Genomic DNA, 16652 nt, shown 5'->3' with positions numbered 1-16652 from the left:
TAAAGAACAATGCAGAATGAAGGCACTCCTGCATTGGTTTCACTTTGCAGAAGCTCTGTCATTTAGATGCAGCCTATGCTCAAACCTCATACTTAACTACAGCCATTAACTGAAACATACCCAATAATAAAAGAAAAGTTTAAGAACAGTAAAAAAAAAAAAGAGTTTGTTATTTGAATATGAATATGTCTCTGCTGCGAGTATGCAATCCAAACCACTGCAGGTAGGTTTCAGGGGACTGAACAGTAATGCACTTTCTCTAAAGAAAGAGGACACAGCAGCAGTGGACAAAAGACAGAAAGTGCGTTAGTGAACCAGGTAAATAGGCCATCTTGTTCTGAGTGCACCAATTTACACACCTTATACTGACTATTTCTCATTTCAGCTCAGGTTTTAGAAATAAACAAACAAAAAAAGCACAATTTAGACATGGATGTTCTTTCTTTTTTTAATCGGGTTTTGGTCTGAAAGAAATAAATTGTGCGAGAAGACCTATTAGGCCACTTTGGATTCATTAAGCTACTTTGCCACTGGCATTGTCAATTCCCAATGTCTCCCACATGTCTGTATGCTCGGTCATAGTTTCCACCAAAGTGTGCACACTCTGCTATCAAGTTTGTTTTTATAAAAACCCATTTTTTCCCCTGTGAGAGACGAGCTTCTAAAGCCCCTTTTTGTGCCAATACAATGTTTATAAATGAACCTCTTGTCACACTGAAGCATAATGGACTATTCAGGTATGGAGAAGGTGTTAACGATAAGGTACATGCTGCGGCTAATGGGGTGCTAATGACGGCACACACACACACATACACACACACACACAGAGAGACAAATCCAAGGAGCGTACAGTACTATAAATGTTAGTGCACATTGATGACATATGGGTTGCACGTACAACGTAATGAAGTGAATGGAAAGATGCACACTTCCTTCATTGTTCTAAAGACCCAGATTAAAATTCGGCCACAGCCTCTAGTGTATGATTTATCTGTGGTGTGTGTGATTTGGGTCATCAGTATTGAGGCTGAGTGCTATATATATATGCAGGACCTAAGGCTATGCAGACTGTTTGCTAACCACCAGGCCCCAGTCCTCAAACAACAGTTTTTACCCCAACTAGAGTCTATGATGATGCTACAGTGTAGGGTACCTTGAGTTTACTAAAACCCCAAAGGTCCAAAAAGCAAACAAAAAAAGATAAATGAGGCAAAGCCACATGGCCCAAATATGTTTGCATTACATCCATAAATCTTTGCATGAAGACATCCCTCGATAAAAATGTGCAGCCTTTATTTGTAGTCCAACCTTCCAAACTTACTATTCTTAAAGTCTAACTCCGTCATATCTCAAAAGACTAACAGGATATAGACATTTCTAAACTCAGTTTAAAAAGTAATCAAAAAAACACAAAAAAGGATGATGCTTTTGACTCCAGGATGCGCCTGAGAATCATCAGTTTTGAAAATAATCCAGTTATAGTTTTCTGGATCTGGATTCATTGCAAACTAGAACTGCTAGAAGCTAATTTGGCAAACTTTCAAAAGTGAAGTAAATATAGGGTAAACTAAAATGGACATCTCTATAGCCCATAGCTTGACAGACTGAATCTAGCATTCCTCCTGTTTATATCACCCAAAGCATTTTATACTCTTATCATTTATATTTCTACAAGAGTAACTTTCTTTTCCGTCTTCATTTCATTTCAGAAAGACTTTTCCCTTATTTTCCTCTATGAATTTGAATTTGTCATTTAACCTTCAATGTTTGATTGCACCTGTCTGTTTTTTTTGAAGGATGATTTTATTTAGTATGCAGGCCATCTTTGAGTGGTTTTGTTTCCTTATGCTAAACCACACTAGGGAATACTCTGGTAGGAGACTGTGACACAACCAGAATTAACCAACAGATTGAAACTGCCATCTTGTTGCCTTTGAAATTATGATTTAGAAGACAGGAGCCAGCCATTCATAATAAGTTGGCCCCCTTAAAGTGAATTTGGTGTTCATGATAAGACAGCAATTAGATGGAATTAGTTTAATTCAATTTTCAATTCACTTCAATTTTATTAATAGCACCAAATAACAACAATAGTCACCTTAAGACGATTTATATTGCAACATAAAGACCCTACAATAATACAGAGAACCCCAAAAATCAGAAAACCCCTATGAGCAATCGCTTGGCAACTGTGGGAAGGAAAAACTCCCCTTTAACAGGAAGAAACCTCCAACATACACAGGCTCAGAGAGGTGCGTAGATCTGCCAAAGCTGGTTGAGGGTGAAGGGAGGAAGAATTAATTTGCTATTAGTGTAAACTGAAACTGAATGTGTTCGAATTGGCAGTTACATGCAGTCTGTTTCCATCTACATCCACAGAAATTCACATTTATTACTTACGTTCCAGAGTCTAGCCAGAACGTCATAGGTTTTAACAAATATTCAAAAATTCCTCTACAATGACACTGTTTAGGGATCTGTTTTTACATAGAACTATAACCAAAATACAATCAGATGGCAACCAACCAGCTGAAACAAGTCCCCTATTCCAAAGAGACGCATCACAGATGAGATGCGCTCACCGACTCAACTGACTGAGATTGTTTGCAATTAGTCTAGAAATCATATGGAAATAACTATTGAAGCCCTGTCAATCTGACTGAAAGAACTGGGCAACCAGCTGATCACTGCAACTATTGCAGAGAAATTCAATGCAACCACCAGATTTTCCTAGTCACAGTGAGGTTGCCATCCATATTTCACTGTAGTGTACCTTAACCACTAGTTTCACCGAATGTGTATTCCCTAATTGGTTGTTAATTGGTTGCTGTGTCAAATATGTTGAAATGTGAAAATGATTGCAAAGAGATAATGCAAAGAGGTTTTTGGTGCTGTACCAAAAACTGTGAAGCAGTGAAAGTGTGAGAAGCACAATGCAGATGAGGAGGTTTTTGGTGCAGCATTCTCTTTGAGACATAGTTCAGCCAAGGATCACCAACTGGTTGGATATCACATATTGTTTCCTTAGTGACGTGTGGATTTGCAGAGGTCACTGACCATTTCTAGGCCTGTGTGACAGAGGCATTATCCTATGTAATGGGATGTAGTGCTTCTGGGATTTTTGCAAGTGACTTACTTTATTTTTTAAGTTAATCACTTCTACCCTTTTGTGATTAATTGACTGTGAGCTTGTTGTAAGGTCACAGACCCCATCAGTAGCAAGGCGCTCCTATAGGTGACACTAATAACTCAAATAAAAGGCAATTTCTGCCTTTTCAGATATATAGTCTATATTAAACTGAGGATCCCTCTCTGCCATACTGCTATCGTTGTGTGTGACACAATGACTGCGTACCACAGAGGTGAGCAGTGTGATTTGTCTTGAAATACCTCTGCTTGTCCATCTACAAAGCTAATGACTGTATTTTTTTTGCTGCATGCTACATCGTGCAACGTCATCATCATGTTTGTCCTCCAGAACTCAAGAGCCATAAATCTGCTAAGAAATCACAGAAATAAATGTGCTCCTTGTAACAAGACAGACCTTGCCTGACAATCCGTGTGATTTGAAATTCTCTCCTATATCATAATAAATGTATAGGATTTATTGGTTACACAATAAACATGACCTGCATATAGATTATTTGGCATGTATTTAACAGCTCCAACCCAGCAACACACCCCATACCTCTAAGTCTCCTTATTCACGAAACTGGTAAAAAATAAATAAATAAATACATTTGAAACACTCGAACTGATGCTGTTTTTTTTTTGTTTTTGCTTTTTTTTTTTTAAATCTATCGGAAAATATTTCGCATTTAAAATGCAGTTTCCTGGGCCACGTTATTAATTCATAGGGAGGAGCTTTCAAATGTGCATTTAAAAGAAACCGAAATCGATCAAGTCAGGTAAAAATTATGCCTGGAAGGGGAAAGTAAACATATATGGAGTCTTCAGGGGCAGCAAAAAGATTGTGTGTACTCTACCCACGCTGTTATTTTATACATGAAAAGGTTGCAAAATGTCTTTTTAAGTCATTTTGGGAGAAGCTGCTGCACATTTGCAATCTGAGCGCTGAACCGCTGCTGCACTTTTCCCCGTCCCCGAGAGGTCTAATAAGCAGCAATCAGAAGGAGATGAAAGTTCATTTTTAACACGTTTTAAACCAATTTGCTTCTGTTGCGTACCTTATAAGATGAAACCATCCTGCCGTTACAAATTCAGGGCAGCTTTTAGCCTGATGTGCTCACCTTTTCCACATTGTTAGGATCCCCTAATGAATTCATTACTTTCAGTAACCAAAAAGGTCTGACTTCAGTAACAAAATAATCTTGTTCTGCTCACACATTTCTTCTCTCCTGACTGTAAAGATCAATTTTATAAGATGTTATTTCATCAAAATAAAGCTTTAGTGGGATCATATTGGTGTCATCAATTTCAAATCACTTGTGTTTCCTCACAAACCTGGAAAATGTTCTTTTGTCTTTTGTTGTATAATCTGCATGATAAAAACATCTTAAAAAAATGAGTTGTTGCACAGTATCTCACAACTGAAGAACAGAAAGCTCTGCTGAGTCTACCCCTATCTCAATGTCGCTTTGCCATTTTCAATTGCATCACTTTGCGTGGGTGACCGTGTGTGCACTTGCATAAGTGCGTGTCAGTGCGTGCCGAGGTGGGTCTGTGTCTGCGAGTGTGTGTTTTTACGAGGCTGTGGGCGTTTCTATGAGTCGGAGGCTCTATGCATTAATGTTTGTTTTGTGGCCTAGCTGGCCTGAGGACAGGTGTGGGTGCCTGGCATTTCAAGAACCGATGTCAAAGACCTTTAGTTGTGTAGCTTACGTGTGTGCTGTGTGCAGAAGATCGTGTCGAGTCATGAATAAATGAAGTGACAGACAACAGAAGAGAGTGAGGAGAGAAGCATGGTGAGAGCGAAAAACGTCTGAGATTATCCCTTTACACACAAAAAAACCCCCATATTTCACAAAAACGATGTCAACAACCAACATCTGCAGGAGGGAGCTTGTGTTTTGCAGATTGGTGCTTTCCTTGTACAAAACAGAGAAGTGGGAGAGGATTTGTTACTACAGTCACTATTTTAGTTTTTTCCTAAACATTTCTTTTAGATTAACTGATTTTTTGGATTTGTACATAAGGTCCCAAAATAAGGACAAATGGACTCCAAGTTAAGTTTTCAGTTAAGGTTACATCACATATTACAGAAACTGAAATGCACTTCTTTGTCTTTCAGATTATGATTACACAAGTAGATCTCAGTCTATTATAATATCATCACTTTTAATTTGGATGCTCATGGTTCACAGCACATGAAAATCTGAACTCCAGTATCCGAAATTATTAAAAGAATATTATTAAAAATACTGCTGGCAGCCAATGGTATCCCCTCGTCCTTCATACCATACCATAGGTATGAATTTCAAATTCCCACATTGCCTTGTTATTGCATGCAGAAGATTTTCTGAAAACTTGACCTCTGACCTCTAACCTTGAGGTCGAGGTTACTGAGATTCAAACTGGCCCGAGATATTTAGTAGATAGACCTATGGTATCAATTAAAAACTCCTAGGTGACTTTCTTCTTCACTTATCTCATTCACAAACTTGGGTCTCCATATTGCTTGCCTGCCTACCCAGCAGGATGACAACAATACCTCAATCAACCTTATGACTGAGGGATAAAAAAGGATTTTTAATACTGAACTGAAAAGCATGATCATTTACACACTCAGCACTTGGTTAGGTTTTCATGAATTTCTGTATCAGTTTAGTTTGGCATGTAGTGGGTCAGCTTTTGACAGGTGTTCTCAAAGTCCATGTTGCTTCGAAAGTGGCCTTTAAGCTAATTTGAGTGGAGTGTTTCACATCTTCCTCCTGACAGTACCCATGGATTCTGTGTGAGGTCCAAGACAGATGACTTGGCTAGCAAATCATGCACAGTGATAACATGGTCAGAAAACCATTCTGTAGTAGATTTGGCAATGTGGTAGGGTGCTAAGTCATGCTAGAAAATGAAATCAGCATCTTCATTAAGGTTGAAAGCAAATGGCTGCATTGACTTTGGACCAACCACCACCAAGACCAGCACATGACATGGGACACCAGATCGGAGACATCTGAAACATCACACTTGTTTCTTGACTCTTCCATCCAACCCTAGGACATTGATTTCCCATTGAGAAGCAAAGCTTATTTTCATCTGAAAAAGGACTTTGGACCACTCCAGTTCTTTTTCTCCATATGCCACGATGCTTCTGCTATTTTCTCTGGTTCAAGACTGGCTTGAAATTAAGAATGTGAAAGCTGTAGCTTTTTTTCCCTGAAGACGTGTGCTCGTGGTAACTCTTGATGCTCTGACTAAAGTTCTTGAATCCACTTTTCTCGACCGTCCTCTTGAGGGTGCAGCTATCCCTATTGATTACACATTTGTTTCTTACCACGCTTTTCTCTTCCAGTCAACTTTCCATTACCATGCTTTGATAGGCACTCTGTGAACAGCCAGCCTTTTCGGCAATGACCTTTTATGGTCATGGAGTTTTGCAACTGGGGTCAATTACTTTAATCAGCTGCTAAAATTCGACATGTTCGATTGTGCTTACTGGCATCGTGTCTTTTACAACAAAGTAGGCCGTTGCATTTGTGTTATCAGTGTCTCTTCACTTTTTGTCACAAGGGATGGTGCTGGACAAACTGCCTTGGACTGTAAAGTGTTGCACTGTGCATATGGCACTACTTAAGATGGTAAAATGAGCCACGCTGCTACCCGTCTTTGTGGTAACATGTTTGCAACACCATTTGCAGTGTGTGCTACGTTGCTTGTTTGAAGGCCTTTAAAGAGGCTCTGATCCTTCTTTTCAAACAATGTCCTCATCTTTTGAGCCTTGGGCTGTGTCTCTTGGTATTTCTTGTTTGACAGCAGGTTTTCATGAACATTTTTTGTTGTCATGGTTCTGGGTCTTGAACCTGGTGTTTTTGTGTTTAGTTTGGAATTTTGTTACATCTTCATTGTTTTAGGCTTTGAGAATTTTTTTTATGTTCCTAGATTCTATTTATATGTTTGCTTATTAGTTATTCTCATTCCCATATTGTTTTTACAATGTATTATGAATATCTAGTTTAGTTTAGATAGGTTTAATAGTTCCCTTAGTGTTGCCCTACTGTCCTTAGTCACATCTCTGTATTTTTTTTATGTTAGTATTCTCCATGTCAAGTCTGCCATGTCCCCATGTTTGTTTACCTTTTTGCTGTGTCAACCTTGTGTGTCTTAGTCTCAATATGTTTGTGCTTCCTGTTTTATTTTGATAGTCCCTCATCCCACATGCCTTATGTTCACTTTTGCTTCCCCTGTCTCATTATGTCTAATTTGGTCCAGCTGTGTTTCCCAGCTGTCTCAATCACCCTCCTGTTGTGTCAGTCTCCCTGTGTCCTTTGTCAGCACGTTTCCAGTGTTTCCCACTTCCTTGTATCTCGTTGTATTTTGCCAAGTTTAGTTAATGTAATTTAAAGTTTTCACTTCATTTTTGTATTTAATGCTTAGTCTTTTGTTTGTGGATTATCAGCCAAAGAACCACTCGCCTTTTGTTAAGATTATTCTGTCTCCAGACATCTGCATTTGGGTCCTCCACATCGGACTCAGTCTGCTCTTCCTGCAGACCTTGACAATTTTGTCAGTCATTCATTCCTAACGTACTTGTGTGTACGGCTTCAATAGAGCAAACATTAGCACATGTGCTGCTGCAGGCTGCTCCTCCTACGCTCTATGTCAACATAATCTGACATGGTTATAACTCTGTTTCCACCACATGACTGGTTTGGTGCTACTCTCATTATCAATGACCTTACTTTTCATCGGTCAAAACATGGATGGACAAGTTCTTTCGACTTTACATTTAACCCATCTTATATTTCTGTCAAGTAAAAGCTGTTTCACAATAATGATCTTTATTGTTTTATTGCCCAGACCTAGATACACAGTATTTATATTCACTCAAACATGATGAGAAATATTTGAATAATCTGAGATACTAGATTCCTTTCATACAGCATAGTACAAACAGTGCAAATATTTCACATTGCATGTCATGGATGAGTTAATATTTAAGTTTCAATTTGTGAGTTAAATTACAAAATAAAATTTAAATTAACTCAGGTGATATTCGGTCTTTTGAGACACAGAAGTAATGGTGGGCAAGTCATTCCCAGTATACCTTTCTAGCCTGCCTCAGGGTTATATGCATAACTGGGCCACTGTAATGTGAAACTGACATAAAAAATGTTTAAATAATTTATGAACACTCATAAATTGCTATTATTGTTTTGTTCATTTATTTATATTAACCCTACCTACAGACCCCAGAGGTACTTTTTTAATTATATGTGATTTAATTATATTATATTTCATGTATTTTCCAAGTTTTTATCACTCTGTAAATCACTTTGTTCCCAGCTATTTTGAATCATTGCGTTCTCTTGTATTTTAATCAGTTTTATTATGTTTTAATACAAATGCATCTTCAGAAATCTTCTGAGACCCCAGTCAGAGCTCCATCCATATTTAATGTTGTTATTTTGACATTTATTTCAAAGTAATTTGATCAAATAATGTAGAACAAAAGCTGAGCAAACCCAAAATATCTAGTGACTGACCACTGAAGGCTTATTGACTTTCTTAACTTAAGTCAATACAGTATGTCATCTCATCAAAATATCACTGCAAAGCCTTCTGAGCTCTCTGGGTCCCGTTTTAATAAATGTAATAGACAAATTTATTGAGTTATGTTCATGGAGGGCCCTAATTAAAAGCATTGCACAGTATAAGTGCCTGTAGCATGTGGTGTTAATCACCCTACATAAACACTGTTAATTTTTTCATCATGGACATATTGAACAATCCTAATTTGAACAGCCTTTATTATGACAGAAGATCGTACTCAGAACGAGTTTTCTATCTATTTTTGTGCTAATAAACAAATCCAAACCGAGACAGTAGCATCGGGGTGGTGTCTGATAACTTGAGTCTTGCAACAGGTGGTCTGGCCCAGATCTCAACATCACAGAGTCTGGGATCAGGCTCCATGATGGTGAGGATCAGACAGAAGACACTGAGACAGCCTAAACTCACAGAAGAGTCTCGGAAAAACATCACCTGCCAAGTGTACCGAGGAGAATTGGTCTTGTTGCAAAGACAAATATTGATTTGATTTAGGTTTCAAAGAGCTGCATGGCTTGGCTAAAATCTGAAGTTTGACGTAGTTCACATTTTTATCTCTCGCATGACTAGATCTGCTGTCATACAAGTGAATCGTTGAATAACACAAACAGTCTGCAAGCATGAAAATCCTCAGATTTCGAGCATATACCCTATGGCACACCACAAAGGGTAAATCATAAAATCTGTTTGTACAACTAAAGCACCAACCTGCATCATCTCTCCTTTGGATAAACACACCGCGTCTGTGCGCAAAGACAAATTCAGAGAGTATATTCACCTGTCCAGCCAGGCCAGCAGGCTCTTGGCGGCGGTGATGAGGTCGACCACAGAGGTCAGCAGATCATTGGGGAGGCGCCGCGAGCTCCTGCTCTCTGATTGGCTGCTCCGGCGCCGTCCGGAAATGAAGTTCTGCAGGTTCTTGGCCGAGGCGCCGAGCTTGTGAGCCAGAGTCCTGACGCTCTCTGTCTCCAGCCCTGAGTTCTAGATGTAAACAAAGATATAAACACGAACAGCGAACCTTCATGAATACAAATTATTTGTCAGCAGGTTTGCCAGCTTTTATTAAGATTCTGCTGCATATTGGTGAATTTTATTGTAAAAAAATAAGCTCCATTTTGTCTTTTATTGTCTTCCACGATGGAGGCGACTAAAATGATGGATATGAATGACTCACAATGACTAAAATGGTTGTTGGAATTATTCAGAGAACGCAGTCTGAGTGGGTGATGATGATGATTATCGTGACATTTATCTAGTTTTCCTGAGATTTCTTTTCTTTTTTGGAATAATTGTCTGAATGAATATGTGACCAGGCTGCTGGAAGCCATTTTCATCATCTGCTCTGCCCTCATGTTAAAATCTGCTTGTAGGAACTTTAATTCAGATTTATTGACTGGAGATGTCAGAGATGTGGAGCAAACACAACGCAGTGAAGACAAAAGCACTGCACAGAGAAGGGTGACAAGTTCAGTTCAGTTCAGTCGAGAGTGCTACAAAAAGACTGTTGTTTTGCTCTGCGTTAAATTCGGTTTCACAGTATGGATCTACCCTTTAATGTGCATACATGGGAAGTCAGAAGCAGGAGCGCAGCAGGAAGAACCTCACATAGCACAGAGCAGAGATTAATGACAACACATACAGCACAGATTCAGTCAGATACAGTGAGAAAAGGAGGAGCTGGAGTGGAGGGCGGGCTGAAAACTAAAGCAGCTAAAATAGCCACACCCATCAATTGGGTGTGTAGAAGGGTATCAGTGGGCTGGCACTGAGATGACATGGATAACTTAATGGTCTGGCTAAACTAACAGTTTGCCCAATTTACTATTTTGGTATTTGAGGAAATTATTTTTCCTCTTTTTAAGATGTACTCTTCCTAAACCGGTTTCATTGTGTTTCAGGTTTCATCTTCCTTATAATCTTATATCTAAAAACACTGGATATACTAATCATCTTAATTTGACTTTATTTTTGCTGTCCTCATTTGAATGACTTATTTGTAACTCATTTTTTATGATTCATATATTGCCACCTTAGTTTCAGTGTTGCTTGCTTTGTACACCTGATGTTGAAAAAGGAGGTTGCTAACCCTGAATCAATTTTTCTAATAAACATAAATTCATGTTTCTCAAGCCAAAAAAGTATTCATGGCATTAATTTCGAACTCCGAATGTTCAAAACGAGGCTATTTGTTTTTACTGTGAGATAGGGACAATTAGGAAATGCCAGGATTTAACGGAGGACACTAACACATTACTGGCAGTGGCATACATTAAAGCTGCAGCTGTAGAGACTGCTAATGAGAGCTCAGCACTACAGTGAAGCACAAAACAGAACACACAAACTCACCAGGGCACAGAGCAAGTCGACAGCCTCCAGAATGAGCTCCTGGTGTCCGATGCGAGAGACTCCCAGCTCCTCAAGTTCGGCGTGGCTAATCCTCAGCAGCCGCTCCCCACAAACACCTCCGCGCTCAAAGACACACACATACTGCTGCAAGCAGTCGTCCAGACCTGCAATAGACAAGCACATTATCAAGGTTGCTCGCACGAGACACACTCACATTTGTTCCAAAACCTACTACTGGGATCACAACCTTCACCTTCAGCCTCCAATTCCAAAAGTAAGGATTCCAATCAGTTTAAATGGTCAAAAAAGGACCCAAACAAGAAGAAGTGCTAAAGTTTTTACACACCCGGGACTCTCCAGGAGCTTTTACAACTGAAGATAAGAGCACCTTTCAGATAAGAGGTCTTCTTCAAGAACCTAAAAAGAAGTACAGGTGCCTTCAACACAAGCGCTTCAGACAACTTAAGACCTACTTTTATGGGTTCGAATAGCTTCCTAATTATTGGAATGGATTTAGCTGTAATACATTTTAGAGTGATGGGATAAAAATAATGCAAACACATTTATATACACCTATTCTTCATAACTGAATTAATATTACATGTAAAATTAAATGTGCACGTTTTTAACCCCCATCTAGAGAGTTTTGGCTTGAACATCACAATTTCAGAGATAATGGATACAGAGATGTCTGCCTTCTCTTAAAAATAATGGAGTCAAAAAAGCACTTTGTCAAAGTGCCAAGAAAAAATAAATCAATTAAAAGATGATATTTGAAATGTCACTTTTATTCTAAAGAAATTAATAAATAATTAAAAAAAAAAAACATTCACTTTGATGTGACAAGATTCACAGGAACTTTTATCCTTCTGCCAAATCACACGCATCAGAAGAAAGCGTGCCTCTCCCTGTGCTTGTCAGATGACAGGATGGCTTCCTCCTCTCAGCTGTAATGCTAGCTAGCTGCATGCTCCTGGTATATTTAGAGGAGGGCTACCTGCACCAACAGTTTAAATATCAGTTTAATTGTGGGTGTGAACTGTTCCTTTAAGTCAGTTCTGTATGTTTTTAAATGATAAAATTTATTTGGTCAACATAAAAATGTAGTCAGCTTTTTACTTCATGGACAAACTATATTTCATAATCTTTAATCTATTTTAGTAGCTTCATTTAGTTTCCATTCTTTACAATAGCATTTTAAACATGTATCTTACTATATTTCATTTAATCTCTCTGTGTGTGGCCATGAACTCATCGTACACAAGCAGGAGCTGAAAAAACAAACTTGACATCCCATATTGTGATACCATATGATGCCTAGCAACCATGTACCATCACTTAAATTGACCCATTAGTAGGTTTTATGCACAATAAAATGATAAAATATATATATTATAATTTATGCAGTTTTATAGCATGAATGCAATTTCATTTGTATCAACAAAACTTCAATTATGCATGATGTCTCATGATGTTATCGTGTTGCCTAGTGACCAAACAATAGTGGTATGGTATCATATACTCATACGCAGTATATGATAAAGGCTTTTATTATGAAAGGAAGGGACAAAGGGTGGTCGCACATGCGTCAGCATTCTGTAATTACCAGGCAGGGGTAGCATTGTGTTGTTAGTATTTAGCTTATCACCTTACAAAGTAATTGTAGGTTTTGCACCAAACACCAAAATGTGTCAGAGCAAATGTCACTTTATACTTTTTAAATATTTGTTTTATTTTATTTTTATTTTCAAATAAAAAATAAAATGCTGTAATGTGCAGAATTATTTGGCATTATCGTTACAGAAAATGAAGTCACATCCTGTCTTTATTTATTAGTATTTCTTCCTCTCTATTGTCATACGGTGACTTTTCTGCGCACTCATTTCTACTGCTGGATACTGTCAGTAATCATAACTATAGATAAAGAGCCTATAGATATATATAGTGATATGATTAAAGGCTATATTTATGGGAAATATGGGAGTACACAGAAGGTAGTTTGAAATTATTGGCTGTAGACTCTCAGGAAACTCTCATCCCAACGCTACCATCACTCTTCATGGCCTGCCGACAGCTCAGACACTCTTCAACACGTTTATTCCCCGATCAATAACCGCACACGTTCCCACTTAAAATTATAGGTTTTGGGCTGCACTCCAGAAGCCCTAAACAGCTTTCTTTGCCACACTATCAACGGTGGTTTCCTTCTTTAAAGTCTGTCAGTAGGAAGCACAGATTTCTTTTAGTCTGCACAGAAAAATGCAATGCCAGTTTTTCTACTGCTGCTTGTTCCATTTTGTTTGATATAACACAACAGCTGCTGTGTCATGTTTTTGAGACGTTTTAGCTTGTTCGCAGTTTTGTACATTTTGCCTGTTTTAAAACAAGCGCAGCAAAAGGTAAAGTAGGAAACAGAGCTTGGTTTAAGAGAGACGGGAGAGCCACAAAAGGCATTTTGGGACTCGGTTTGTGTATGTGTTAGTTTCAAAGCTGTTTTACTAAGAAATGAAAGTGAATGGAGAGGGAAATGAAAGAAAGAATGAAACTGTCTATTTGCCTCTCCACCTCAGTGCTAACAAGATATATGGAGGTGATTTTCTACTCTGAAATCTCTTAGATTCAGTGAGTTCTTTTCCACAAGTGAAAGGCCTGTTTTACATCTTCCTGAATCATTTCAAATGCAGTGAGGCAGCACGGCGGTGCAGTTTTTAGTTTCTGAGTTTGAAGCTCCTGCTTAGTTGGGTCCTTTTGGTGTGGAGCTACAGCCTATGTTGGTCTCCTCTGGGTTTCCTCCCACAGTCTGAATGCATGCTTGTTAGGTTAATTGATGGTTCTAACTTGGCAATGGTTCTAGATGTGAGAACTGGAGACTTGTCTAAGGAATATCCCACCTTTCACCCTGTGTACCTGGGATAGAGTCCAGCATCCCCCTGTGATCCTAAGTTGGATAAGATGTTACAAAAAGAATGATAAATTGTTGGATGTAAAGGCTTAATTTTTAACTGCAACGCAGTTCCAGACATTCAGTGTTTGGCATTATTTTCTATACAGTCTTAAATGTATCTGCTGTGAACATTAAAGCTAGATTATAGTAGAATTTGTCAAAGATATTTTTTACATACATCATCTACAAGTTAGAGCTGCAATATAATTCTGTGGAAAATGAAACCCTGGCTATATACTAGAACATCAGTACTGCCTAGGTAACTGTGGTTTTTTTTTGCCCTAACAGTTTTCTTTCTCTGAGTTTCACTTTGGCAGCTGTGACCCTTGATATTCAGGTTTTACAAAAATGAGGTGATTGTTAGCTGCAGGTCAATGAAAGAGTTGCTCTCAGCCGATTGGTGTGCATATTTGGCTTAGCACAGATTTTTACACCAGACACAACCCTCCCATTTATCCAGGCTCATAACCAGCAGAGGTTGCATGCTAGCGTGTGAACCAGTGACCTTTCGCTTGTGAGGTGAATGTTAGCAAAACAGAACCCCAACCTCATGAACGGGGGTCACCAGCTAGTGTACTCTCACTGCTAGTGCAGTCTCAAATTGGAGGGTTGCATGAGGAAGGATGTCTGGTGTAAAGTCAAACAATTTGATTATTAACTTCACAGGAAAATTGTAATTATGTGAACAAGAAAAGTAACAACAGTCACGAGGTGGGAAAACTCAAAAATCGATGAATCACGTTACCTTGATATTTTGAGCATTCTAAGCAGTAAAAATAGCAGGTTGGCTGTGTGTATACTTTTCATGCAGCCTTTCCTCTGTTCATACAAACTGCATTTGTAGTCATGACAAATGACAGAAGGCATGTAGGCAATCTAACAAGTATTTCATTTAAAGCACAGCAAAGCATTTAATTAAGACTTTATACATCTGACAACTCGCAGGTTTTAAACGTCTGCAATACTTTTCTTCCAAGACTGAAATTAAATTGAAACCGGTGAATGTCTGAGACTAGAGCTGCTGCATATCTACTTTGATAATCAGTTGAAGGGAAGCTTCTATGCTTTTCATAAACAGTTACAGTGCTAGATGCTAATGCTAAACATAGAAAAGTGTGAAATACTGATGTATTACTGATGTACTAAGCAATCCGTGTAAAGATGTAAGATCCTCCGACAGATTTTTTCTAATCTTGGCTCCGACTGATGTCAGTGAGAGTTGATATCCTTAATATGGTCATCTCAGGAACGCAGTCTAACTGTGAGCACAACAGCCTCACTCATCTGCTGTTCGGTGGGGTGTACTACAAAGCAAGTTCAACACAGCTGGGCTTTCTTTGCAATAGCTGGCTTGACAAAACAAAAAAACCCAGTCAGAGATAACAGATTACACAATGGTGGTTATCAACTCTGTCTGTGTCATATACACACACATATGTATGTATGTATGTACGTACGTACGTATATAAATAACAGAAAAAGGCAACGCAGTGAGAAGGCGACGCTGCAGAAAATCATTATTTTACTGCTTGGTGCTGCCGTGACAGCTGCACATTAGCGCTCTGAAACTTGATACATGAGGTCTGACACTGTCTTACAAATAGACTGATCAGTTTTTTAATGTGTGCTCAGTAGAAAAAAAAAAGAAGACTCAGCAGCAGATTAGAAGCAAGCATAAAAACATATTTTTGCATTTTCAGCATCAACCACCGAGTGCATGCAAATTACTGTGACTGTGGTGCTCTTTGCTCTGCTGTAACTGCAGCTGTGCTTCCTTCAGTGGCATTGATAACCAGTGTTGGTCAAGTTGCTTGAAAAAAGTAATCAGTAACTAATTACTGATTACTTCCCCAAAAAAGTAATCCCGTTACTTTACTGATTACTTATTTTCAAAAGTAATTAATTACTTAGTTACTTTTTAAAAACACGATTTACAACCTGAATAGGTGATAAAGTGATAGAACTTTCAGCCCAATTCTACCTTTTCTGCATAATCCATCATACAAAATGTAATCAAATGGAAAAGTCTCTTTTTAAAACTTGTTTTATTAGTTTTAATCTTTTAACTTTATGCATCAAGCAAAAATTTAATTATATGCAACATTCACTGACTGGAAGAAATTAGTTTAACATTTAAACGTATTTTCTGCACATTGCAGCACATAAAATAATTTTTTTTTTGTGTTTACACTCAGTCTTTCAAATAGATACAAGTAAAACACAGCAGAAAATAAATAACATCAAAGACTAGCGGTCCTGTTGCTCTATTTTCACCTGTAAAGCAGGAGTGGGGTAGGTGGAGGTTTGCCCTGGTGCAGGTGTGCCGAAGCGGTCAGTTGAAGAATCCGCGAGTTTCTCTGTGAATTTCCCATTACGTGGTAGCGCACTCGGTGCTTGCTTGGAAGTTTAGGGGGGGTTTTCGCTGTAAAAAGAAGTTTTCTTCGCACGCACAACGGACGCTAATGTTTTTGTCACTTTTTATGGAATCAAACTTAAAGGAAGGTCAGTACTTCCACGCTTTAAACGCTGCACGGTCATACTCTCTCCCGCACTCGATATATTATCCATTTTTGATCTGCACACAGCTGTAGTCACGAACGTCGCACTCGCTTATGTCATTGTCATGAGACATTCT

General features: G+C 38.5%; 1 protein-coding gene across 4 annotated transcripts in view; it reads right to left on the bottom strand.

Moving 5' to 3' along the window:
* cnksr2a (connector enhancer of kinase suppressor of Ras 2a) overlaps positions 1-16652 on the bottom strand; it is a 118006-nt gene that overhangs the window by 78761 nt on the left and 22593 nt on the right. For all 4 annotated transcript variants that reach the window (XM_084939753.1, XM_084939754.1, XM_084939752.1 and 1 more), the window contains exons 2-3: positions 11074-11237; positions 9506-9708 (exon numbers count right to left, since the gene is read on the bottom strand). In XM_084939753.1, coding sequence (XP_084795879.1) covers positions 9506-9708; positions 11074-11237 — 367 coding nt within the window. The remainder of the gene's footprint in view (positions 1-9505; positions 9709-11073; positions 11238-16652) is intronic.

Source organism: Perissodus microlepis, chromosome 9 (genome assembly GCF_051167445.1).
Source record: "Perissodus microlepis isolate ML-2025 ecotype Zambia chromosome 9, ASM5116744v1, whole genome shotgun sequence".
Taxonomy (NCBI): Eukaryota; Metazoa; Chordata; class Actinopteri; order Cichliformes; family Cichlidae; genus Perissodus; species Perissodus microlepis.
The sequence above is the reverse complement of the archived record's forward strand: the minus strand, read 5'-3'. Positions and strand labels throughout refer to the sequence as shown.